Below are 26,896 nucleotides of genomic sequence, written 5' to 3' on the forward strand. Positions count from 1 at the left end.
TCCACCTGTTAGTCAGAGTAGTGACCTGTGATCTAGCCTCCACCTGTTAGTCAGAGGAGTGACCTGTGATCTAGCCTCCACCTGTTAGTCAGAGTAGTGACCTGTGATCTAGCCTCCACCTGTTAGTCAGAGTAGTGACCTGTGATCTAGCCTCCACCTGTTAGTCAGAGTAGTGACCTGTGATCTAGCCTCCACCTGTTAGTCAGAGGAGTGACCTGTGATCTAGCCTCCACCTGTTAGTCAGAGGAGTGACCTGTGATCTAGCCTCCACCTGTTAGTCAGAGGAGTGACCTGTGATCTAGCCTCCACCTGTTAGTCAGAGGAGTGACCTGTGATCTAGCCTGTTAGTCAGAGTAGTGACCTGTGATCTAGCCTGTTAGTCAGAGTAGTGACCTGTGATCTAGCCTCCACCTGTTAGTCAGAGTAGTGACCTGTGATCTAGCCTGTTAGTCAGAGGAGTGACCTGTGATCTAGCCTGTTAGTCAGAGTAGTGACCTGTGATCTAGCCTGTTAGTCAGAGGAGTGACCTGTGATCTAGCCTCCACCTGTTAGTCAGAGTAGTGACCTGTGATCTAGCCTCCACCTGTTAGTCAGAGTAGTGACCTGTGATCTAGCCTGTTAGTCAGAGTAGTGACCTGTGATCTAGCCTGTTAGTCAGAGTAGTGACCTGTGATCTAGCCTCCACCTGTTAGTCAGAGTAGTGACCTGTGATCTAGCCTCCCCCTGTTAGTCAGAGGAGTGACCTGTGATCTAGCCTCCACCTGTTAGTCAGAGTAGTGACCTGTGATCTAGCCTCCACCTGTTAGTCAGAGGAGTGACCTGTGATCTAGCCTCCCCCTGTTAGTCAGAGGAGTGACCTGTGATCTAGCCTCCACCTGTTAGTCAGAGGAGTGACCTGTGATCTAGCCTCCACCTGTTAGTCAGAGTAGTGACCTGTGATCTAGCCTCCACCTGTTAGTCAGAGGAGTGACCTGTGATCTAGCCTCCACCTGTTAGTCAGAGGAGTGACCTGTGATCTAGCCTCCACCTGTTAGTCAGAGGAGTGACCTGTGATCTAGCCTCCACCTGTTAGTCAGAGTAGTGACCTGTGATCTAGCCTCCACCTGTTAGTCAGAGGAGTGACCTGTGATCTAGCCTCCACCTGTTAGTCAGAGGAGTGACCTGTGATCTAGCCTCCACCTGTTAGTCAGAGTAGTGACCTGTGATCTAGCCTCCACCTGTTAGTCAGAGGAGTGACCTGTGATCTAGCCTCCACCTGTTAGTCAGAGTAGTGACCTGTGATCTAGCCTGTTAGTCAGAGTAGTGACCTGTGATCTAGCCTGTTAGTCAGAGGAGTGACCTGTGATCTAGCCTCCCCCTGTTAGTCAGAGGAGTGACCTGTGATCTAGCCTGTTAGTCAGAGTAGTGACCTGTGATCTAGCCTGTTAGTCAGAGTAGTGACCTGTGATCTAGCCTCCACCTGTTAGTCAGAGTAGTGACCTGTGATCTAGCCTGTTAGTCAGAGGAGTGACCTGTGATCTAGCCTCCACCTGTTAGTCAGAGGAGTGACCTGTGATCTAGCCTCCACCTGTTAGTCAGAGGAGTGACCTGTGATCTAGCCTCCCCCTGTTAGTCAGAGGAGTGACCTGTGATCTAGCCTGTTAGTCAGAGTAGTGACCTGTGATCTAGCCTCCACCTGTTAGTCAGAGTAGTGACCTGTGATCTAGCCTGTTAGTCAGAGGAGTGACCTGTGATCTAGCCTCCACCTGTTAGTCAGAGTAGTGACCTGTGATCTAGCCTGTTAGTCAGAGGAGTGACCTGTGATCTAGCCTCCACCTGTTAGTCAGAGTAGTGACCTGTGATCTAGCCTCCACCTGTTAGTCAGAGTAGTGACCTGTGATCTAGCCTCCACCTGTTAGTCAGAGGAGTGACCTGTGATTAGGAGTGGGCGATATACCGGTTTGATAGTAAAAACCGGTATTGTGCCGCGCCATGATATGGATTTAGCAATATCATGGATACCGCGATTTATTCAGAATTCATAAATTCGAATTTTGCATCAATATTTTTTTGTTCCAAATTTCAACTGAGTGATAGTACTAAGTAGCTACATCTTTTTTTTTTTTTTTTTATCCAACCTTTCTTGGTTCTTACGAATAAAAGAATGTATGTTAATATGTTGACCTATTTTTATGAGCGCACGTCGCATGCACTTGTTGCACGCATGTAGTGCTAGCAACAAAGAAGTGTGCAGGCAGCTGCAGTTAGGAGGCAGGTTAACTATTGGGGGAAAACTTTACAATCCAGGATGAGCGAAAACACAGAAATTGATGTTGCTCAAGAGCAGGAGGATAAATTGGTTAAGAGGAAAGGGGGCACCTCTGTTGTTTGGAACTGGTTTGGCTTTAAAATCTCCGACCCCGACCAAAACACTACCCTATGCAAGTTGTGTCGTCGTGTTGTCTTAGCAAAAGGTGGAAACACGACCAACCTGTTCAATCACTTAAAAAACATACATGTCCGTGAGTATGAACAATGCACCAGAATGCGTGAGACAGTAAGCCCAGGAGCTCGCCCGAAGACAAGCCAGACTCGCACTCAACAATCAATTATATCATCATTTGCTGCCGGTACTTGCTATGAGAAGACGAGCAAAAAATGGATAGACATCACAGCTGCGATTACAAATCACATAGCGAAGGACATGGTACCGATTCAAACTGTGGAGAAAGAGGGGTTCAGAAAGTTGATTCAAACTCTGGACCCAAGATATGAGATCCCGAGCCGCAAATATTTTAGCCAAAAATGCCTGCCACAGCTTTACACAGAATGCTGGGACAGAGTTTACAGTGAGATAAATAACATTCCATTCTTCTCCACTACTGCCGATCTATGGTCAAGTCGTACCACAGAACCTTATATAAGCCTCACAATCCATTACATAGACGGTGACTGGAAACTGAAAAGTAAGTGCCTACAGACGTCTTATTTCCCAGACGACCACACCGGGGAAATAATTGCAGGTGGGCTGAGGGACATACTGTCGTCCTGGGGATTAAAAGAGTCGCGTCAAGTTTGTATGACGACCGACAGCGGATCGAACATGATCAAGGCATTGCAGCTGAACAAGTGGGCAAACCTTGGATGTTTCGGACACAGGCTGCACAATGCTATTGGTAAGTTTCAGGACTGTAGCCTAGGCCTACCCTGTATGATGCTTATTATTAAGAAAAAATACAGCTCACATCAGCCATGTACCGTAGGCTAAATCTAAGCACATCAGATTTGTAAAATGTGTAACAGTTGAATGTAAATGCCGTAAATCCTCAAACAAAGATTAAAAGTTATATTGTATTGTGATTTCTATATAAAAATGCATTATTATTAATTATTATTGTATTGTGATTTGATTATTTTTCACCCTATTATTTTGATTTCTTATTCCCAATTTCCAGAGAGGAGTGTCCAAAACGCTCCCGGGCCACAGGGGTGTGCGATTTCCCGGGCCACAGGGGTTTGCAAAAAGGTGGTTAGCACGTTCTCATACAGCTGGAAAAAGCAGAAGGCCCTGATGACAGCACAGAATGAACTAAGCCTGCCCCTGCACAAGCTCATCACAGAATCTCCGACAAGGTGGGGATCTCGTCTGAAAATGATGGAAAGAGTCCTGGAGCAGGAAAAGGCCATTACACAGGTCCTGGCAGGGGACAAAAAGACACGGCACCTTGTACCTACCTGGCAAGACATCCAGGTCTTGGAATCAGTCACAGCAGCACTGAAGCCACTCCAGGACTTTACAGATGCCCTGTCAGGAGAAGCGTATGTGAGCGTGTCCTATTTGAAGCCTGTCATCAATCTGTTAAATGCAGAGGTTCTAAATCTGAGCAAGGACGATACAGAACTGACCAAAGAGATCAAGATCAAGGTTCTTGATTACTTGAATAACAAGTACACTGACCCTGCAACAGATGAGCTGCTCTCCATGGCTACCTTTCTAGATCCAAGGTTCAAGACCAGGTACATGTCCGCTGAGAAACTGGAGGACATTAAGGTATTTATTCATTTGTTCTTGTTTTATTGCTTCAAATGTAAAGCACTTTGGGCTGCATTTTATGTATGAAAGGTGCTATACAAATAAAGTTTAATTATTTTCATTTTTTAAGGTGAGAGCTGCCTCAGAGACCGAAGCCCTCCTGGTGGAGAACACAGCCCTGGGAAAATCGTCTCTTGCAGAGGATCACACTGACAGGGAGAAAGAAGCTTCCACTGCTCATCAATCAGGCAAGAAGCCCAAGAAGAGCCTTGGGAGCTTCTTTAAGCAGACCAGCAGTGCACCTGCCTCATGTTCAGAGAGGCAGATCATTGAGCAAGAGCTGAATAGCTACATTCTGGCAACGGCAGCAGACAGCGAGTCTGATCCTTTGGAGTGGTGGCGATTTCACGGATCTAATTTTCCACGTGTGAGTTGTCTGGCAAAGAAATACTTATGCATCCCTGCCACAAGTGCCCCCTCTGAGAGGGCATTCAGCACTGGGGGCAATGTGGTGACATGTCACAGGGCAGCACTAAAGCCAGAAACAGTCAACATGCTGGTATTCCTGGCACGGAACTTGTGAAGAAAGTTCTAGTGAAGATTTGTTGATATTGTTGATAATTGATGGTTGAGGCTTGAAAGGTTTAGTTTCAAACGGTTAGTTTTTTACATATCTACGGACCGTAGCCAAAACAAACACACGTATTTGAATTTGTAATTACCTTATTTTCTTTATCTCCTGTTATTTTTTATTTAATTTTACTTAATATCTAATTTATATATATATATATATATATAGGCCTACCTACCTCATGTTTACGGAATGCATGTTTGCACAATACAAATAAAAACTTTTCAGGTCCATACGGTCCAATGCCTCACTCTTTCTGGTTATATAAGGTTCAAATACATATTTTTCCTTAACTAATATAATTTAACCAAGAAGGGATATTAAAATGTGATTCATATTTTTTTACGTCATATATCGTGATATCATAACGATATCGTCTGGACAGTGGAAAATATCGTGATATGAATTTTAGCTCATATCGCCCACCCCTACCTGTGATCTAGCCTCCACCTGTTAGTCAGAGGAGTGACCTGTGATCTAGCCTGTTAGTCAGAGGAGTGACCTGTGATCTAGCCTGTTAGTCAGAGTAGTGACCTGTGATCTAGCCTCCACCTGTTAGTCAGAGGAGTGACCTGTGATCTAGCCTGTTAGTCAGAGGAGTGACCTGTGATCTAGCCTGTTAGTCAGAGTAGTGACCTGTGATCTAGCCTCCACCTGTTAGTCAGAGTAGTGACCTGTGATCTAGCCTGTTAGTCAGAGTAGTGACCTGTGATCTAGCCTCCACCTGTTAGTCAGAGGAGTGACCTGTGATCTAGCCTGTTAGTCAGAGGAGTGACCTGTGATCTAGCCTCCACCTGTTAGTCAGAGTAGTGACCTGTGATCTAGCCTCCACCTGTTAGTCAGAGTAGTGACCTGTGATCTAGCCTCCACCTGTTAGTCAGAGGAGTGACCTGTGATCTAGCCTCCACCTGTTAGTCAGAGGAGTGACCTGTGATCTAGCCTCCACCTGTTAGTCAGAGGAGTGACCTGTGATCTAGCCTGTTAGTCAGAGTAGTGACCTGTGATCTAGCCTCCACCTGTTAGTCAGAGGAGTGACCTGTGATCTAGCCTGTTAGTCAGAGGAGTGACCTGTGATCTAGCCTCCACCTGTTAGTCAGAGTAGTGACCTGTGATCTAGCCTCCACCTGTTAGTCAGAGGAGTGACCTGTGATCTAGCCTCCACCTGTTAGTCAGAGTAGTGACCTGTGATCTAGCCTGTTAGTCAGAGGAGTGACCTGTGATCTAGCCTCCACCTGTTAGTCAGAGTAGTGACCTGTGATCTAGCCTCCACCTGTTAGTCAGAGGAGTGACCTGTGATCTAGCCTCCACCTGTTAGTCAGAGTAGTGACCTGTGATCTAGCCTCCACCTGTTAGTCAGAGTAGTGACCTGTGATCTAGCCTGTTAGTCAGAGGAGTGACCTGTGATCTAGCCTGTTAGTCAGAGTAGTGACCTGTGATCTAGCCTCCACCTGTTAGTCAGAGGAGTGACCTGTGATCTAGCCTCCACCTGTTAGTCAGAGGAGTGACCTGTGATCTAGCCTCCACCTGTTAGTCAGAGTAGTGACCTGTGATCTAGCCTCCACCTGTTAGTCAGAGGAGTGACCTGTGATCTAGCCTCCACCTGTTAGTCAGAGGAGTGACCTGTGATCTAGCCTCCACCTGTTAGTCAGAGGAGTGACCTGTGATCTAGCCTCCACCTGTTAGTCAGAGTAGTGACCTGTGATCTAGCCTCCACCTGTTAGTCAGAGGAGTGACCTGTGATCTAGCCTGTTAGTCAGAGTAGTGACCTGTGATCTAGCCTCCACCTGTTAGTCAGAGTAGTGACCTGTGATCTAGCCTCCACCTGTTAGTCAGAGGAGTGACCTGTGATCTAGCCTCCACCTGTTAGTCAGAGTAGTGACCTGTGATCTAGCCTGTTAGTCAGAGGAGTGACCTGTGATCTAGCCTGTTAGTCAGAGTAGTGACCTGTGATCTAGCCTCCACCTGTTAGTCAGAGTAGTGACCTGTGATCTAGCCTGTTAGTCAGAGGAGTGACCTGTGATCTAGCCTGTTAGTCAGAGTAGTGACCTGTGATCTAGCCTGTTAGTCAGAGGAGTGACCTGTGATCTAGCCTCCACCTGTTAGTCAGAGGAGTGACCTGTGATCTAGCCTCCACCTGTTAGTCAGAGTAGTGACCTGTGATCTAGCCTGTTAGTCAGAGTAGTGACCTGTGATCTAGCCTGTTAGTCAGAGGAGTGACCTGTGATCTAGCCTCCACCTGTTAGTCAGAGTAGTGACCTGTGATCTAGCCTGTTAGTCAGAGTAGTGACCTGTGATCTAGCCTGTTAGTCAGAGTAGTGACCTGTGATCTAGCCTGTTAGTCAGAGGAGTGACCTGTGATCTAGCCTCCACCTGTTAGTCAGAGTAGTGACCTGTGATCTAGCCTGTTGTCAGAGGAGTGACCTGTGATCTAGCCTCCACCTGTTAGTCAGAGGAGTGACCTGTGATCTAGCCTCCACCTGTTAGTCAGAGGAGTGACCTGTGATCTAGCCTCTCCCATGTCACTCTGTCTGCCGCACTCTGGGCCCTGGTCCAAAGTAGTGCACTGGAAAGGGTATAGAGTGAGTGCCCTTTGGAGACTCAGTCCCTGACCTCAAAGCGACCTCTGCTGAACAGCTGTGTTGTGAAGTATTTCCTCATACTCAGTCCCTGACCTCAAAGCGACCTCTGCTGAACAGCGGTGTTGTGAAGTATTTCCTCATACTCAGTCCCTGACCTCAAAGCGACCTCTGCTGAACAGCGGTGTTGTGAAGTATTTCCTCATACTCAGTCCCTGACCTCAAAGCGACCTCTGCTGAACAGCTGTGTTGTGAAGTATTTCCTCATACTCAGTCCCTGACCTCAAAGCGACCTCTGCTGAACAGCTGTGTAGAGAAGTATTTCCTCATACTCAGTCCCCTGACCTCAAAGCGACCTCTGCTGAACAGCGGTGTTGTGAAGTATTTCCTCATACTCAGTCCCTGACCTCAAAGCGACCTCTGCTGAACAGCGGTGTTGTGAAGTATTTCCTCATACTCAGTCCCTGACCTCAAAGCGACCTCTGCTGAACAGCGGTGTTGTGAAGTATTTCCTCATACTCAGTCCCTGACCTCAAAGCGACCTCTGCTGAACAGCGGTGTTGTGAAGTATTTCCTCATACTCAGTCCTGACCTCAAAGCGACCTCTGCTGAACAGCGGTGTTGTGAAGTATTTCCTCATACTCAGTCCCTGACCTCAAAGCGACCTCTGCTGAACAGCGGTGTTGTGAAGTATTTCCTCATACTCAGTCCCTGACCTCAAAGCGACCTCTGCTGAACAGCGGTGTTGTGAAGTATTTCCTCATACTCAGTCCCTGACCTCAAAGCGACCTCTGCTGAACAGCGGTGTTGTGAAGTATTTCCTCATACTCAGTCCCTGACCTCAAAGCGACCTCTGCTGAACAGCGGTGTTGTGAAGTATTTCCTCATACTCAGTCCCTGACCTCAAAGCGACCTCTGCTGAACAGCGGTGTTGTGAAGTATTTCCTCATACTCAGTCCCTGACCTCAAAGCGACCTCTGCTGAACAGCGGTGTTGTGAAGTATTTCCTCATACTCAGTCCCTGACCTCAAAGCGACCTCTGCTGAACAGCGGTGTTGTGAAGTATTTCCTCATACTCAGTCCCTGACCTCAAAGCGACCTCTGCTGAACAGCGGTGTTGTGAAGTATTTCCTCATACTCAGTCCCTGACCTCAAAGCGACCTCTGCTGAACAGCGGTGTTGTGAAGTATTTCCTCATACTCAGTCCCTGACCTCAAAGCGACCTCTGCTGAACAGCGGTGTTGTGAAGTATTTCCTCATACTCAGTCCCTGACCTCAAAGCGACCTCTGCTGAACAGCGGTGTTGTGAAGTATTTCCTCATACTCAGTCCCTGACCTCAAAGTGACCTCTGCTGAACAGCGGTGTTGTGAAGTATTTCCTCATACTCAGTCCCTGACCTCAAAGCGACCTCTGCTGAACAGCGGTGTTGTGAAGTATTTCCTCATACTCAGTCCCTGACCTCAAAGCGACCTCTGCTGAACAGCGGTGTTGTGAAGTATTTCCTCATACTCAGTCCCTGACCTCAAAGCGACCTCTGCTGAACAGCGGTGTTGTGAAGTATTTCCTCATACTCAGTCCCTGACCTCAAAGCGACCTCTGCTGAACAGCGGTGTTGTGAAGTATTTCCTCATACTCAGTCCCTGACCTCAAAGCGACCTCTGCTGAACAGCGGTGTTGTGAAGTATTTCCTCATACTCAGTCCCTGACCTCAAAGCGACCTCTGCTGAACAGCGGTGTTGTGAAGTATTTCTTCATACTATTTTCCTACAGAGCAGGTCAGTCATCAGGTGTTTCACGGTCAAGTCATTTAGTGTTTCATGGTATACCAGTACCTCAGTAATATTACCCTATCAAAACCTCATACTTATGATACCAACATTTCAGAATACCCGAGTACTGTTTCATATGATAGTACCAATCTAAAGAACCAGCTGGCGACTGTTATAAATGTTTATAAAGTCAGTTTTTCACTGTCATGCCTTCTCTCATGTGGCAGCTGTAACCAGCCAGCCACATCACCTTCCAGCCATCACTCACAGCTGTAATCAGCCAGCCACATCATCTTCCAGCCGTCACTCACAGCTGTAATCAGCCAGCCACATCAACTTTCAGCCATCACTCACAGCTGTAATCAGCCAGCCACATCACCTTCCAGACGTCACTCACAGCTGTAATCAGCCAGCCACATCACCTTCCAGCCATCACTCACAGCTGTAATCAGCCAGCCACATCACATTCCAGTTTTTCAAATAGAATCTAGCAGGGATGGTGGGTGAAGATGCAGAACCTGATGAGTCTTCTGTTGTTACATTGGATACATTGGAGCAGCGCTCAGAGCGAGCAAAGTTGATACATTGTATCATTTAATCTCCTGGTATAACCAAGATCACAGGCCAGTCAGAGAGAAGTGTGTTTATGAGAGAGAGGTGTGTTTATGAGAGAGAGGTGTGTTTATGAGAGAGAGGGAGACAGAGAGAGGTGTGTTTATGAGAGAGAGGTGTGTTTGAGAGAGAGGTGTGTTTGAAAGAGAGGTGTGTTTATGAGAGAGAGGGAGACAGAGAGAGGTGTGTTTGAGAGAGAGAGAGGTGTGTTTGAGAGAGAGAGAGGTGTGTTTGAGAGAGAGGTGTGTTTGAGAGAGAGGTGTGTTTGAGAGAGAGGTGTGTTTGAGAGAGAGGTGTGTTTATGAGAGAGAGAGGTGTGTTTATGAGAGAGAGGTGTGTTTATGAGAGAGAGAGGTGTGTTTATGAGAGAGAGGTGTGTTTATGAGAGAGAGGTGTGTTTATGAGAGAGAGGGAGACAGAGAGAGGTGTGTTTATGAGAGAGAGGTGTGTTTATGAGAGAGGTGTGTTTGAAAGAGCGGTGTGTTTATGAGAGAGAGGGAGACTGAGAGGTGTGTTTATGAGAGAGGTGTGTTTGAAAGAGCGGTGTGTTTATGAGAGAGAGGGAGACTGAGAGAGAGGTGTGTTTATGAGAGAGGGAGACTGAGAGAGGGAGGGAGACTGTATTATATTATACAGTGAACCGTGTGAAGTTAATTCAATATGTGTTGTATTGAGTATAAGTGTGAATATCAGTGACAGGTTTTTGTGTAGCAAATGGGCAGAAGGTTTAATAAAACAGCGTCCGGAGGACGGAGCAAAAAGGACGCTATGCCTCTGATTATCATGCTGAAACAGGAAAGGGCCTTCCCCAAACTGTTGCCACAAAGTTGGAAGCACAAAATCATAGCGTTAAGATTGCCCTTCACTGGAACTAAGGGGCCTAGCCCGAACCATGAAAAACAGCCCCAGACCATTATTCCTCCTCCACCAAACTTTACAGTTGGCACTACGCATTCGGGCAGGTAGCGTTCTCCTGGCATCCGCCAAACACAGATTCGTCCATCGGACTGCCAGATGGTGAAGCGTGATTCATCACTCCAGAGAACATGTTTCCACTGCTCCAGAGTCCAATGGCGGCGAACTTTACACCACTCCAGCCGATGCTTGACATTGCGCATGGTGATCTTAGTCTTGTGTGCAGCTGCTTGGCCATGGAAACCCATTTCATGAAGCTCCCGACGAACAGTTCTTGTGCTGACATTACTTCCAGAGACAGTTTGGAACACGGTAGTGAGTGTTGCAACCGAGGACAGACGATTTTTACGCGTTACGCGCTTCAGCACTCGCCGGTCCCGTTCTGTGAGCTTGTGTTGCCTACCACTTCGCGGCTGAGCCGTTGTTGCTCCTAGATGTTTCCACTGTACAATAACAGCACTTACAGTTGACCGGGGCAGCTCTAGCAGGGCTGTTTGAACTAACTGGAAAGTAACTGGTGGTGGGCCTCCTGTCCCCCATACCAGCAACACTGTGGTTACCTGGCCGGGAACGGGAAGTAACTGGTGGCGGGCCTCCTGTCCCCCATACCAGCAACACTGTGGTTACCTGGCTGGGAACGGGAAGTAACTGGTGGCGGGCCTCCGGTCCCCCATACCAGCAACACTGTGGTTACCTGGCTGGGAACGGGAAGTAACTGGTGGCGGGCCTCCTGTCCCCCATACCAGCAACACTGTGGTTACCTGGCTGGGAACGGGAAGTAACTGGTGGCGGGCCTCCGGTCCCCCAAACCAGCAACACTGTGGTTACCTGGCTGGGAACGGGAAGTAACTGGTGGCGGGCCTCCTGTCCCCCATACCAGCAACACTGTGGTTACCTGGCTGGGAACGGGAAGTAACTGGTGGCGGGCCTCCTGTCCCCCATACCAGCAACACTGTGGTTACCTGGCTGGGAACGGGAAGTAACTGGTGGCGGGCCTCCTGTCCCCCAAACCAGCAACACTGTGGTTACCTGGCTGGGAACGGGAAGTAACTGGTGGCGGGCCTCCTGTCCCCCATACCAGCAACACTGTGGTTACCTGGCTGGGAACGGGAAGTAACTGGTGGTGGGCCTCCTGTCCCCCAAACCAGCAACACTGTGGTTACCTGGCTGGGAACGGGAAGTAACTGGTGGCGGGCCTCCTGTCCCCCAAACCAGCAACACTGTGGTTACCTGGCTGGGAACGGGAAGTAACTGGTGGCGGGCCTCCTGTCCCCCAAACCAGCAACACTGTGGTTACCTGGCTGGGAACGGGAAGTAACTGGTGGCGGGCCTCCTGTCCCCCAAACCAGCAACACTGTGGTTACCTGGCTGGGAACGGGAAGTAACTGGTGGCGGGCCTCCTGTCCCCCAAACCAGCAACACTGTGGTTACCTGGCTGGGAACGGGAAGTAACTGGTGGCGGGCCTCCTGTCCCCCAAACCAGCAACACTGTGGTTACCTGGCTGGGAACGGGAAGTAACTGGTGGCGGGCCTCCTGTCCCCCATACCAGCAACACTGTGGTTACCTGGCTGGGAACGGGAAGTAACTGGTGGCGGGCCTCCTGTCCCCCAAACCAGCAACACTGTGGTTACCTGGCTGGGAACGGGAAGTAACTGGTGGCGGGCCTCCTGTCCCCCAAACCAGCAACACTGTGGTTACCTGGCTGGGAACGGGAAGTAACTGGTGGCGGGCCTCCTGTCCCCCAAACCAGCAACACTGTGGTTACCTGGCTGGGAACGGGAAGTAACTGGTGGCGGGCCTCCTGTCCCCCAAACCAGCAACACTGTGGTTACCTGGCTGGGAACGGGAAGTAACTGGTGGCGGGCCTCCTGTCCCCCAAACCAGCAACACTGTGGTTACCTGGCTGGGAACGGGAAGTAACTGGTGGCGGGCCTCCTGTCCCCCAAACCAGCAACACTGTGGTTACCTGGCTGGGAACGGGAAGTAACTGGTGGCGGGCCTCCTGTCCCCCAAACCAGCAACACTGTGGTTACCTGGCTGGGAACGGGAAGTAACTGGTGGCGGGCCTCCTGTCCCCCAAACCAGCAACACTGTGGTTACCTGGCTGGGAACGGGAAGTAACTGGTGGCGGGCCTCCTGTCCCCCAAACCAGCAACACTGTGGTTACCTGGCTGGGAACGGGAAGTAACTGGTGGCGGGCCTCCTGTCCCCCAAACCAGCAACACTGTGGTTACCTGGCTGGGAACGGGAAGTAACTGGTGGCGGGCCTCCTGTCCCCCAAACCAGCAACACTGTGGTTACCTGGCTGGGAACGGGAAGTAACTGGTGGCGGGCCTCCTGTCCCCCAAACCAGCAACACTGTGGTTACCTGGCTGGGAACGGGAAGTAACTGGTGGCGGGCCTCCTGTCCCCCAAACCAGCAACACTGTGGTTACCTGGCTGGGAACGGGAAGTAACTGGTGGTGGGCCTCCTGTCCCCCAAACCAGCAACACTGTGGTTACCTGGCTGGGAACGGGAAGTAACTGGTGGTGGGCCTCCTGTCCCCCAAACCAGCAACACTGTGGTTACCTGGCTGGGAACGGGAAGTAACTGGTGGTGGGCCTCCTGTCCCCCAAACCAGCAACACTGTGGTTACCTGGCTGGGAACGGGAAGTAACTGGTGGCGGGCCTCCTGTCCCCCAAACCAGCAACACTGTGGTTACCTGGCTGGGAACGGGAAGTAACTGGTGGCGGGCCTCCTGTCCCCCATACCAGCAACACTGTGGTTACCTGGCTGGGAACGGGAAGTAACTGGTGGTGGGCCTCCTGTCCCCCAAACCAGCAACACTGTGGTTACCTGGCTGGGAACGGGAAGTAACTGGTGGTGGGCCTCCTGTCCCCCAAACCAGCAACACTGTGGTTACCTGGCTGGGAACGGGAAGTAACTGGTGGTGGGCCTCCTGTCCCCCAAACCAGCAACACTGTGGTTACCTGGCTGGGAACGGGAAGTAACTGGTGGTGGGCCTCCTGTCCCCCAAACCAGCAACACTGTGGTTACCTGGCTGGGAACGGGAAGTAACTGGTGGTGGGCCTCCTGTCCCCCAAACCAGCAACACTGTGGTTACCTGGCTGGGAACGGGAAGTAACTGGTGGTGGGCCTCCTGTCCCCCAAACCAGCAACACTGTGGTTACCTGGCTGGGAACGGGAAGTAACTGGTGGCGGGCCTCCTGTCCCCCAAACCAGCAACACTGTGGTTACCTGGCTGGGAACGGGAAGTAACTGGTGGCGGGCCTCCTGTCCCCCAAACCAGCAACACTGTGGTTACCTGGCTGGGAACGGGAAGTAACTGGTGGCGGGCCTCCTGTCCCCCAAACCAGCAACACTGTGGTTACCTGGCTGGGAACGGGAAGTAACTGGTGGCGGGCCTCCTGTCCCCCAAACCAGCAACACTGTGGTTACCTGGCTGGGAACGGGAAGTAACTGGTGGCGGGCCTCCTGTCCCCCAAACCAGCAACACTGTGGTTACCTGGCTGGGAACGGGAAGTAACTGGTGGTGGGCCTCCTGTCCCCCAAACCAGCAACACTGTGGTTACCTGGCTGGGAACGGGAAGTAACTGGTGGTGGGCCTCCTGTCCCCCATACCAGCAACACTGTGGTTACCTGGCTGGGAACGGGAAGTAACTGGTGGTGGGCCTCCTGTCCCCCAAACCAGCAACACTGTGGTTACCTGGCTGGGAACGGGAAGTAACTGGTGGCGGGCCTCCTGTCCCCCAAACCAGCAACACTGTGGTTACCTGGCTGGGAACGGGAAGTAACTGGTGGCGGGCCTCCTGTCCCCCAAACCAGCAACACTGTGGTTACCTGGCTGGGAACGGGAAGTAACTGGTGGTGGGCCTCCTGTCCCCCAAACCAGCAACACTGTGGTTACCTGGCTGGGAACGGGAAGTAACTGGTGGTGGGCCTCCTGTCCCCCATACCAGCAACACTGTGGTTACCTGGCTGGGAACGGGAAGTAACTGGTGGTGGGCCTCCTGTCCCCCAAACCAGCAACACTGTGGTTACCTGGCTGGGAACGGGAAGTAACTGGTGGCGGGCCTCCTGTCCCCCAAACCAGCAACACTGTGGTTACCTGGCTGGGAACGGGAAGTAACTGGTGGCGGGCCTCCTGTCCCCCAAACCAGCAACACTGTGGTTACCTGGCTGGGAACGGGAAGTAACTGGTGGCGGGCCTCCTGTCCCCCAAACCAGCAACACTGTGGTTACCTGGCTGGGAACGGGAAGTAACTGGTGGCGGGCCTCCTATCCCCCAAACCAGCAACACTGTGGTTACCTGGCTGGGAACGGGAAGTAACTGGTGGTGGGCCTCCTGTCCCCCATACCAGCAACACTGTGGTTACCTGGCTGGGAACGGGAAGTAACTGGTGGTGGGCCTCCTGTCCCCCAAACCAGCAACACTGTGGTTACCTGGCTGGGAACGGGAAGTAACTGGTGGCGGGCCTCCTGTCCCCCAAACCAGCAACACTGTGGTTACCTGGCTGGGAACGGGAAGTAACTGGTGGCGGGCCTCCTGTCCCCCAAACCAGCAACACTGTGGTTACCTGGCTGGGAACGGGAAGTAACTGGTGGCGGGCCTCCTGTCCCCCAAACCAGCAACACTGTAGTTACCTGGCTGGGAACGGGAAGTAACTGGTGGCGGGCCTCCTGTCCCCCAAACCAGCAACACTGTGGTTACCTGGCTGGGAACGGGAAGTAACTGGTGGCGGGCCTCCTGTCCCCCAAACCAGCAACACTGTGGTTACCTGGCTGGGAACGGGAAGTAACTGGTGGCGGGCCTCCTGTCCCCCAAACCAGCAACACTGTGGTTACCTGGCTGGGAACGGGAAGTAACTGGTGGTGGGCCTCCTGTCCCCCATACCAGCAACACTGTGGTTACCTGGCTGGGAACGAGAAACAGCCCCCTCCCTCTCAGAGAACCTGCTCTTTTCATTGGCTCACTGCTTTCTGCTCTAACCTCCCCTGACCTCTAACACCTCAGCACTGTGTTGGTCCCAGTAGTCTGGCTCTGGGTGGTGTTGCTGTCTGTCTGGCTCTGGGTGGTGTTGCTGTCTGGCTCTGGGTGGTGTTGCTGTCTGTCTGGCTCTGGGTGGTGTTGCTGTCTGGCTCTGGGTGGTGTTGCTGTCTGGCTCTGGGTGGTGTTGCTGTCTGGCTCTGGGTGGTGTTGCTGTCTGGCTCTGGGTGGTGTTGCTGTCTGGCTCTGGGTGGTGTTGCTGTCTGGCTCTGGGTGGTGTTGCTGTCTGGCTCTGGGTGGTGTTGCTGTCTGTCTGGCTCTGGGTGGTGTTGCTGTCTGGCTCTGGGTGGTGTTGCTGTCTTTCTCTGGGTGGTGTTGCTGTCTGTCTGTCTGTCTGGCTCTGGGTGGTGTTGCTGTCTGGCTCTGGGTGGTGTTGCTGTCTGGCTCTGGGTGGTGTTGCTGTCTGTCTGGCTCTGGGTGGTGTTGCTGTCTGGCTCTGGGTGGTGTTGCTGTCTGTCTCTCTGGCTCTGGGTGGTGTTGCTGTCTGGCTCTGGGTGGTGTTGCTGTCTGTCTGTCTGGCTCTGGGTGGTGTTGCTGTCTGTCTGTCTGGCTCTGGGTGGTGTTGCTGTCTCTCTGGCTCTGGGTGGTGTTGCTGTCTGTCTGGCTCTGGGTGGTGTTGCTGTCTGTCTGTCTGGCTCTGGGGGGTGTTGCTGTCTGGCTCTGGGTGGTGTTGCTGTCTGGCTCTGGGTGGTGTTGCTGTCTGTCTCTCTGGCTCTGGGTGGTGTTGCTGTCTGGCTCTGGGTGGTGTTGCTGTCTGTCTGTCTGGCTCTGGGTGGTGTTGCTGTCTGTCTGTCTGGCTCTGGGTGGTGTTGCTGTCTCTCTGGCTCTGGGTGGTGTTGCTGTCTGTCTGGCTCTGGGTGGTGTTGCTGTCTGTCTGTCTGGCTCTGGGTGGTGTTGCTGTCTGGCTCTGGGTGGTGTTGCCGTCTCTCTGGCTCTGGGTGGTGTTGCTGTCAGTCTGTCTGGCTCTGGGTGGTGTTGCTGTCTGTCTCTCTGGCTCTGGGTGGTGTTGCTGTCTGGCTCTGGGTGGTGTTGCTGTCTGTCTGGCGCTGGGTGGTGTTGCTGTCTGTCTGTCTGGCGCTGGGTGGTGTTGCTGTCTGTCTGTCTGGCTCTGGGTGGTGTTGCTGTCTGTCTGTCTGGCTCTGGGTGGTGTTGCTGTCTGTCTGTCTGGCTCTGGGTGGTGTTGCTGTCTGGCTCTGGGTGGTGTTGCTGTCTGTCTGTCTGGCTCTGGGTGGTGTTGCTGTCTGTCTGTCTGGCTCTGGGTGGTGTTGCTGTCTGTCTGTCTGTCTGGCTCTGGGTGGTGTTGCTGTCTGTCTGTCTGGCTCTGGGTAGTGTTGCTGTCTGGCTCTGGGTGGTGTTGCTGTCTCTCTGGCTCTGGGTGGTGTTGCTGTCTGTCTGTCTGGCTCTGGGTGGTGTTGCTGTCTGTCTGTCTGGCTCTGGGTGGTGTTGCTGTCTGGCTCTGGGTGGTGTTGCTGTCTGTCTGGCTGGCTCTGGGTGGTGTTGCTGTCTGTCTGGCTGGCTCTGGGTGGTGTTGCTGTCTGTCTGTCTGGCTCTGTAGGTCCTGTAGTGTCTCTTAGGCTTGGGCGGTATACCGTATATACCGTATAACCGGGTATTTGGAAAAAGCCACAGGATGGTTTTTCAATATCGTTGAAACAATTTATTTGAAGTTTTTTTTTTATAAATTGTAATATTTGTAGCTACATTAAGTAAATACCTGCAGTCAACTTGTGCAATACGTTAGGTGAAATGAAGAATGCATTGTTCTTTATCTCCAGTCACACTATTATGAAGCTTACGGTAATCCCCCAGTCACACTATTATGAAGTTTACGGTAATCCCCAGTCACATGGTGTTTGTTTACAAGCACACAACGAGGAGATACCGGAGCCTTGGGAGTCACTCCCTGTTGTGCAGCATGGGCCAGGTGATCTAATCACAGGATGGAATTCACAACTAAATGTTTGCCAGCTAGATATCTTATAACTATACAGAATAAAAATATAAACGCAACATGCAACAATTTCAACGATTTTACTGAGTAACAGTTCATATACAGTGGTGTGAAAAAGTGTTTGCCCCCTTCCTGATTTCTTATTTGTTTGCATGTTTGTCACACTTAAATGTTTCAGATCATCAAACACATTTTAATATTAGTCAAAGATAACACAAGTAAACACAAAATGCAGTTTTGAAATGAAGGTTGTTATTATTAAGGGAAAACAAAATCCAAACCCACATGGCCTGTGGGAAAAAGTGTTTGCCCCCTCAACCTAATAACTGGTTGGGCCACCCTTAGCAGCAGCAACTGCAATCAAGCGTTTGTGATATCTTGCAATGAGTCTTTTACAACGCTGTGGAGGAATTTTGGCCCACTCATCTTTGCAGAATTGTTGTAATTCAGCCACATTGGAGGGTTTTCGAGCATGAACTGCCTTTTTAAGGTCATGCCACAGCATCTCAATAGGATTCAGGTCAGGACTTTGACTAGGCCGCTCCAAAGTCTTCATTTTGTTTTTCTTCAGCCATTCAGAGGTGGACTTGCTGGTGTGTTTTGGATCATTGTCCTGCTGCAGAACCCAAGTTCGCTTCAGCTTGAGGTCACGAACAGATGGCCGGACATTCTCCCTCAGGATTTTTTTGGTGGAACCATGAATTCTGCTGTCTATTTATCACAGCAAGTCTTCCAGGTCCTGAAGCAGCAAAACAGGCCCATATTTTACTGTTGGTATGATAATCTTTTTCTGAAATGCGGCGTTACTTTTACGCCAGATGTAATGGGACACACACCTTCCAAAAAGTTCAACTTTTGTCTCGTCAGTCCACAGAGTATTTTCCCAAAGGTCTTGGGGATCATCAATATGTTTTCTGGCAAAAATGAGACGAGCCTGATGTTATTTTTGCTCAGCAGTGGTTTTCGTCTTGGAACTCACTGCCCAGTCTCTTTCTTATGGTGGAGTCATGAACACTGACCTTAACTGAGGCAAGTGAGGCCTGCAGCTCTTTTGGATGTTGTTGTGGGTTCTTTTGTGACCTCTTGGATGAGTCGTCGCTGCGCTCTTGGGGTAATTTTGGTCGGCCGGCCACTCCTGGGAAGGTTCACCACTGTTCCATGCTTTCGCCATTTGTGGATAATGGCTCTCACTGTGGTTCGCTGGAGTCCCAAAGCTTTAGAAATGGCTTTATAACCTTTTCCAGACTGATGGATCTCAATTATTTTCTTTCTCATTTGTTCCTGAATTTCTTTGGATCTCAGCATGATGTCTAGCTTTTGAGGATCTTTTGGTCTACTTCACTTTGTCAGGAAGGTCCTAGTTAAGTGATTCCTTGATTGAGAACAGGTGAGGCAGTAATCAGGCCTGGGTGTGGCTAGAGGAATTGAACTCAGGTGTGATAAACCACAGTTGAGTTCTGTTGTAACGGGGGGGCAAACCCTTTTTCCCACAGGGCCATGTGGGTTTGGATTTGGTTTTCCCTTAATAATAACAACCTTCATTTCAAAACTGCATTTTGTGTTTACTTGTGTTATCTTTGACTAATATAAAAATTAGTTTGATGATCTGAAACATTTAAGTGTGGCAAACAAATAACAAATCAGGAAGGGGGCAAACACTTTTTCACACCACTGTAATCGGTCAATTGAAATAAATTCATTAGGCCCTAATCTATGGATTTCACAGGACTGGGCAGGGGCCCACCCACTGGGGAGCCAGGCCCAGCCAATCAGAATGAGTTTCTCTGCACAAAAGGGCTTTATTATAGACAGAAATACTCCTCAGTTTCATCAGCTGTCCGGGTGGCTGGCCTCAGGATTTCGTCACTGTATTTTTGTTTATTCAAATTGCTGGCTAATATTTGTATTGTATGTGTAGCAAACTGTGAGTAGCATTTTTTTGTTTGTTATTTGTATAGTTTAGGTCAGAAACAGCGCCCCGTGTTTTCATTGCCGGTATTACCGAATATCCCAGTATGGCACAAGGTCGGTATGAAGGTATGACAATCTGCATACTGCCCAAGCCTAGTCTCTCTGTAGGTCCAGTAGTCTCTCTGTAGGTCCAGTAGTCTCTCTGTAGGTCCAGTAGTCTCTCTGTAGGTCCAGTAGTCTCTCTGTAGGTCTAGTAGTCTCTCTGCAGGTCCAGTAGTCTCTCTGCCGGTCCAGTAGTCTCTCTGCCGGTCCAGTAGTCTCTCTATAGGTCCAGTAGTCTCTCTGTAGGTCCAGTAGTCTCTCTGTAGGTCCAGTAGTCTCTCTGTAGGCCCAGTAGTCTCTCTGTAGGTCCAGTAGTCTCTCTGTAGGTCCAGTAGTCTCTATGTAGGCCCAGTAGTCTCTCTGTCGGTCCAGTAGTCTCTCTGCAGGTCCAGTAGTCTCTCTGTAGGCCCAGTAGTCTCTCTGTAGGTCCAGTAGTCTCTCTGTAGGTCCAGTAGTCTCTCTGCCGGTCCCGTAGTCTCTCTGCAGGTCCCGTAGTCTCTCTGTAGGTCCAGTAGTCTCTCTGTAGGTCCAGTAGTCTCTCTGTCGGTCCAGTAGTCTCTCTGTCGGTCCAGTAGTCTCTCTGCCGGTCCAGTAGTCTCTCTGTAGGTCCAGTAGTCTCTCAGTAGGTCCAGTAGTCTGTCTGTCAGGCTCTGTGTGTAGAGGAGGAGTTGTGGAGGTGACCCACTAAAAGAGGTTCCCCTGGGACGGACGGACCGACTGACCGACCGGAACAGGCTAGTATAATGGAGCGAGCCCAGCCAAGCCTGGTTCAATGGTATTATGTGGGCCAGGGCTGTGACAGCTGAGCTCCTGTGTGTGTGTGCGTGTGTGAGGAGAGAGGTGTGTGTGTCTTGTACCTGGTGCTCCTCTGAGGCCCCTCAGGGCCCCTGATGTAGGGTGAACCAGAGTTCAGCTCCTGGGTTCAGCAGACCGGTTCACATGTCTCTAGGGAATCTATTGACTTCTCAAACGTAGAGTTCTCCAAGAGGTTGTTTTAAGGTTTTTAGGTGATCATGCACGAGTGCCTTAATCTTAACTTGACACTGTTTTGATTTAATGTATTCCCACTGTAAAGTGTTTAGAGATCTTGGGTTAATGCACTTTATATAAAGGTTGACTTGACATATCCCCTGACAGAATACATATAGCTTCTGGGGGCTTATCAGTGACAGCAGGTGATGAAGGTGATTGACTGTTACTGTCTTCTGTCCCTGCTCCAGTGTTTGCCAGCTCAGAGCCTGTGCCAGGATTCCAGGGGGACACTTTACAACTGGCATTCATCGACCTCCGACAGGTAAACAGCACCACCACTCATCCTACGGCCTACTTTTCCCTCTCCTCTGGCTGACTCCTCACCTCTCCTCTGACCCAGTAGCACACCTCTCCTCTGACCCAGTAACACACCTCTCCTCTGACCCAGCAGCACACCTCTCCTCTGACCCAGTAACACACCTCTCCTCTGACCCAGTAACACACCTCTCCTCTGACCCAGTAACACACCTCTCCTCTGACCCAGCAGCACACCTCTCCTCTGACCCAGTAACACACCTCTCCTCTGACCCAGTGACACACCTCTCCTCTGAGCCAGCAGCACACCTCTCCTCTGACCCAGTGACACACCTCTCCTCTGACCCAGCAGCACACCTCTCCTCTGACCCAGTGACACACCTCTCCTCTGACCCAGCAGCACACCTCTCCTCTGACCCAGTGACACACCTCTCCTCTGACCCAGTGACACACCTCTCCTCTGACCCAGTAACACACCTCTCCTCTGACCCAGTAGCACACCTCTCCTCTGACCCAGTAGCACACGTCCTCTGACCCAGTAGCACACCTCTCCTCTGACCCAGTAGCACACCTCTCCTCTGACCCAGCAACACACCTCTCCTCTGACCCAGTAACACACCTCACCTCTGACCCAGTAGCACACCTCTCCTCTGACCCAGCAGCACACCTCTCCTCTGACCCAGTAACACACCTCTCCTCTGACCCAACAGCACACCTCTCCTCTGACCCAGCAGCACACCTCTCCTCTGACCCAGCAGCACACCTCTCCTCTGACCCAGTAACACACCTCTCCTCTGACCCAGTAGCACACCTTTCCTCTGACCCAGTGACACACCTCTCCTCTGAGCCAGCAGCACACCTCTCCTCTGACCCAGTAACACACCTCTCCTCTGACCCAGTGACACACCTCTCCTCTGAGCCAGCAGCACACCTCTCCTCTGACCCAGTGACACACCTCTCCTCTGACCCAGCAGCACACCTCTCCTCTGACCCAGTGACACACCTCTCCTCTGACCCAGCAGCACACCTCTCCTCTGACCCAGTGACACACCTCTCCTCTGACCCAGTGACACACCTCTCCTCTGACCCAGTAACACACCTCTCCTCTGACCCAGCAGCGCACCTCTCCTCTGACCCAGTAACACACCTCTCCTCTGACCCAGTAACACACCTCTCCTCTGACCCAGTAACACACCTCTCCTCTGACCCAGCAGCACACCTCTCCTCTGACCCAGTAACACACCTCTCCTCTGACCCAGTGACACACCTCTCCTCTGAGCCAGCAGCACACCTCTCCTCTGACCCAGTGACACACCTCTCCTCTGACCCAGCAGCACAACTCTCCTCTGACCCAGTGACACACCTCTCCTCTGACCCAGCAGCACACCTCTCCTCTGACCCAGTGACACACCTCTCCTCTGACCCAGTGACACACCTCTCCTCTGACCCAGTGACACACCTCTCCTCTGACCCAGCAGCACACCTCTCCTCTGACCCAGTAACACACCTCTCCTCTGACCCAGTAACACACCTCTCCTCTGACCCAGTAACACACCTCTCCTCTGACCCAGCAGCACACCTCTCCTCTGACCCAGTGACACACCTCTCCTCTGACCCAGTGACGCACCCCTCCTCTGACCCAGTAGCACACCCCTCCTCTGAGCCAGTGACACACCTCTCCTCTGAGCCAGCAGCACACCTCTCCTCTGACCCAGTGACCCACTGTCCCTGTAGGTCAGGATTAGCCCTACATTACCCTGGCTCCAAGTCAACTGTTATGGATCCATTAAGCCATTACCAGCTCAGCTATCAGCTCTGTCTTACTCTCTTAGTGTTGATGTGACCTGGTTAATCTGGGCCTCAGGTCCAGTAGGGTCTGGTCTGGTCCAGTAATGGGTCAGGTTAGGTACAGGTTAGATCTGGTCCAGTAATGGGTCAGGTTAGGTACAGGTCATTTCCACATTGCTTCTTCATATAAATCCACCAGTGTTCTATGATTCCACTATTAGTTTGTGTGTCTTACTGTCTGCAAACAGCTACTTTGTCTTAGCAAGTTGTAGCTAAAATCAATTGTGTTAGCCGCTAATCGCTAGTTAGCTGGCTAAATGTACTAAGAGTCAGCGCAAACGTAGCTATCTAATACAGCCGGATACTAGCGCTGGTGTAGGCCTCGTTCAGCCATGTTGATTTAGCAACGATATCTTCCGAATCAGAGTAGGCAAAGCATGAAAATGTCAGCTAGCTACATGACGTCAAAGACTGGGGATGAGTTCATATCGTTCACTCAGGCCTTTTACCATTGAAGAAGAAATGGTCATTTCCAGTCTGCTGAACTGGGTGTGTCTCCCATAGACACCAATGCAATAGCAGCTGGGACTGGTTCCAGTCTCCTTAACTGGGTGTGTCTCCCATAGACACCAATGCAATAGCAGCTGGGACTGGTTCCAGTCTCCTTAACTGGGTGGGTCTCCCATAGACACCAATGCAATAGCAGCTGGGACTGGTTCCAGTCTACTTAACTGGGTGTGTCTCCCATAGACACCAATGCAATAGCAGCTGGGACTGGTTCCAGTCTCCTTAACTGGGTGGGTCTCCCATAGACACCAATGCAATAGCAGCTGGGACTGGTTCCAGTCTCCTTAACTGGGTGGGTCTCCCATAGACACCAATGCAATAGCAGCTGGGACTGGTTCCAGTCTCCTTAACTGGGTGGGTCTCCCATAGACACCAATGCAATAGCAGCTGGGACTGGTTCCAGTCTCCTTAACTGGGTGGGTCTCCCATAGACACCAATGCAATAGCAGCTGGGACTGGTTCCAGTCTCCTTAACTGGGTGGGTCTCCCATAGGCACCAATGCAATAGCAGCTGGGACTGGTTCCAGTCTCCTTAACTGGGTGGGTCTCCCATAGACACCAATGCAATAGCAGCTGGGACTGGTCTGCTTAGTTCATTGAACTAGGAAAAATCCCTGAAAATACCAGCGAGTGGGGTGTCTGGTTTCCTCTTCTGTCTAATGAAGGAAGAGAACCTGTACAATCTAATAGAGTACCACAGTATGAGTCATAATATCATAAAACCTAGCGGTCAAACACGGAAATGGTTCTAATTGTTTTTCCACCAGCCGATCATTTTAGTCCTACCTGCTATGGTGGCTTTTAAATGAATTGGGATTCACACATTTGTTTTTTAGGTAGAATTACTGTCATGGTATTGATGCCATATTGTAAACCTTATTAGCACCTTCTCTATTCCAGAACCAATGAGTCTCATCACCTCTCAACTAGGTAAGGCATCCCTAGTCTCCAATGGTCCCAGTACCGGTTGATTATCAGGCATCCCTAGTCTCCAATGGTCCCAGTACTGGTTGATTATCAGGCATCCCTAGTCTCCAATGGTCCCAGTACTGGTTGATTATCAGGCATCCCTAGTCTCCAATGGTCCCAGTACTGGTTGATTATCAGGCATCCCTAGTCTCCAATGGTCCCAGTACTGGTTGATTATCAGGCATCCCTAGTCTCCAATGGTCCCAGTACTGGTTGATTATCAGGCATCCCTAGTCTCCAATGGTCCCAGTACTGGTTGATTATCAGGCATCCCTAGTCTCCAATGGTCCCAGTACTGGTTGATTATCAGGCATCCCTAGTCTCCAATGGTCCCAGTACTGGTTGATTATCAGGCATCCCTAGTCTCCAATGGTCCCAGTACCGGTTGATTATCAGGCATCCCTAGTCTCCAATGGTCCCAGTACTGGTTGATTATCAGGCATCCCTAGTCTCCAATGGTCCCAGTACTGGTTGATTATCAGGCATCCCTAGTCTCCAATGGTCCCAGTACTGGTTGATTATCAGGCATCCCTAGTCTCCAATGGTCCCAGTACCGGTTGATTATCAGGCATCCCTAATCTCCAATGGTCCCAGTACTGGTTGATATTCAGGCATTCCTATGGACAGATACTCCAATCTTCTCTGTGGAGCTTTGCAGCTCCTTCAGGGTTATCTTTGGTCTCTTTGTTGCCTCTCTGATTAATGCCCTCCTTGCCTGGTCTGTGAGTTTTGGTGGGCAGCCCTCTCTTGGCAGGTTTGTTGTGGTGCCATATTCTTTCCATTTTTTAATAATGGATTTAATGGTGCTCCGTGGGATGTTAAAAGTTTCTGATATTTTTTTTATAACCCAACCCTGATCTGTACTTCTCCACAACTTTGTCCCTGACCTGTTTGGAGAGCTCCTTGGTCTTCATGGTGCCGCTTGCTTGGTGGTGCCCCTTGCTTAGTGGTGTTGCAGACTCTTGGCCCTTTCAGAACAGGTGTGTATATATACTGAGATCATGTGACAGATCATGTGATACTTAGATTGCACACAGGTGGACTTTATTTAACTAATTATGTGACTTCTGAAGGTAATTGGTTGCACCAGGTCTTATTTAGGGGCTTCATAGCAAAGGGGATGAATACATATGCACGCACCACTTTTCCGTTATTTATTTTTTGAGAATTTTTTGAAACAAGTTATTTTTTTCATTTCACTTCACCAATTTGGACTATTTTGTGTATATCCATTACATGAAATCCAAATAAAAATCCATTTAAATTACCGGTGGTAATGCTACAAAATAGGAGAAACGCCAAGGGGGATGAATACTTTTGCAAGGCACTTTAGAGATGAATATATTGAGTGTGCACACTACCGGTCAAAAGTTTTAGAACACCTACTCATTCAAGGGTTTTTCCTTTATTTGTACTATTTTCTACATTGTAGAATAATAGTGAAGACATCAAAACTATGAAATAACACATATGGAATCATGTAGTAACCAAAAAAGTTATTTCATATATTTCAAAATATATTTCATATTCAAAATAGCCACCCTTTGCCTTGGTGACAGCTTTGCACACTCTTGGCATTCTCTCAACCAGCATGGAATGCATTTCAATTAACAGGTGTTCCTTCTTAAAAGTTAATTTGTGGAATTTCTTAACTTCTTAATGCGTTTGAGCCAATCACTTGTTGTGACAAGGTAGGGGGGGTATACAGAAGATAGCCCTATTTGGTTAAAAAAAACAAGTCCATATTATGGCAAAAACAGCTCAAATAATTTATTTATTTATTTATTTATTTTTAGTCATTTAGCAGGCGCTCTTATCCAGAGCGACTTACAGGAGCAATTAGGGTTAAGTGCCTTGCTCAAGGGCACAGACAGATTTTTCACCTAGTCGGCTCGGGGATTAGAACCAGCGACCTTTCGGTTACTGGCACAACGCTCTTACCCACTAAGCTACCTGCGCTATGATGAAATAAGCAAAGAGAAACGACAGTCCATTATTACTTTAAGACATGAAGGTCAGTCAATATGGAAAATATCAAGAACTTTGAACGTTTTTTCAAGTACAGTCGCAAAAACCATCAAGCGCTATGATGAAACTGGCTCTCATGAGGACCGCCACAGGAATGGAAGACCCAGAGTTACCTCTGCTGCAGAGGATAAGTTCATTAGAGTTACCAGCCTCAGAAATTGCAGCCCAAATAAATGCTTCACAGAGTTCAAGTAACAGACACATCTCAACATCAACTGTTTCAGAGGGGACTGTGTGAATCAGGCCTTCATGGTCAAATTGCTGCAAAGAAACCACTACTAAAGGACACCAATAAGAAGAAGAGAAACACGAGAAATGGACATTAGACCGGTGGAAATTTGTCCTTTGGTCTGGAGTCCAAATTGGAGATTTTTGGTTCCAACCGCCGTGTTTTTGTGAGACGCGGTGTGGGTGAACGGATGATCTCCGCATGTGTATTTCCCACCGTAAAGCATGGAGGAGGAGGTGTTATGGTGTGGGGGTGCTTTGCTGGTGACACTGTCTGTGATTTATTTAGAATTCAAGGCACACTTAACCAGCATGGCTACCACAGCATTCTGCAGTGATACGCCATCCCGTCTGGTTTGGGCTTAGTGGAACTATCATTTGTTTTTCAACAGGACAATGACCCAACACACCTCCAGGCTGTGTAAGGGCTATTTGACCAAGAAGTAGAGTGATGGAGTGCTGCATCAGATGACCTGGCCTCCACAATCCCCCGACCTTA

The 26,896-nt window shown here is 50.1% G+C and overlaps 1 protein-coding gene across 1 annotated transcript in view; it reads left to right on the forward strand.

Moving 5' to 3' along the window:
* LOC311123556 (exocyst complex component 6) overlaps nt 1–26,896 on the forward strand; it is a gene marked incomplete at its 5' end in the record, with an annotated part of 85,697 nt that overhangs the window by 46,601 nt on the left and 12,200 nt on the right. The window contains one exon of the mRNA XM_084197802.1: nt 20,751–20,824. Coding sequence (XP_084053928.1) covers nt 20,751–20,824 — 74 coding nt within the window. The remainder of the gene's footprint in view (nt 1–20,750; nt 20,825–26,896) is intronic.

The sequence above is a fragment of the Coregonus lavaretus genome (genome assembly GCF_964263955.1).
Source record: "Coregonus lavaretus genome assembly, contig: HAP1_SCAFFOLD_1959, whole genome shotgun sequence".
Taxonomy (NCBI): domain Eukaryota; kingdom Metazoa; phylum Chordata; class Actinopteri; order Salmoniformes; family Salmonidae; genus Coregonus; species Coregonus lavaretus.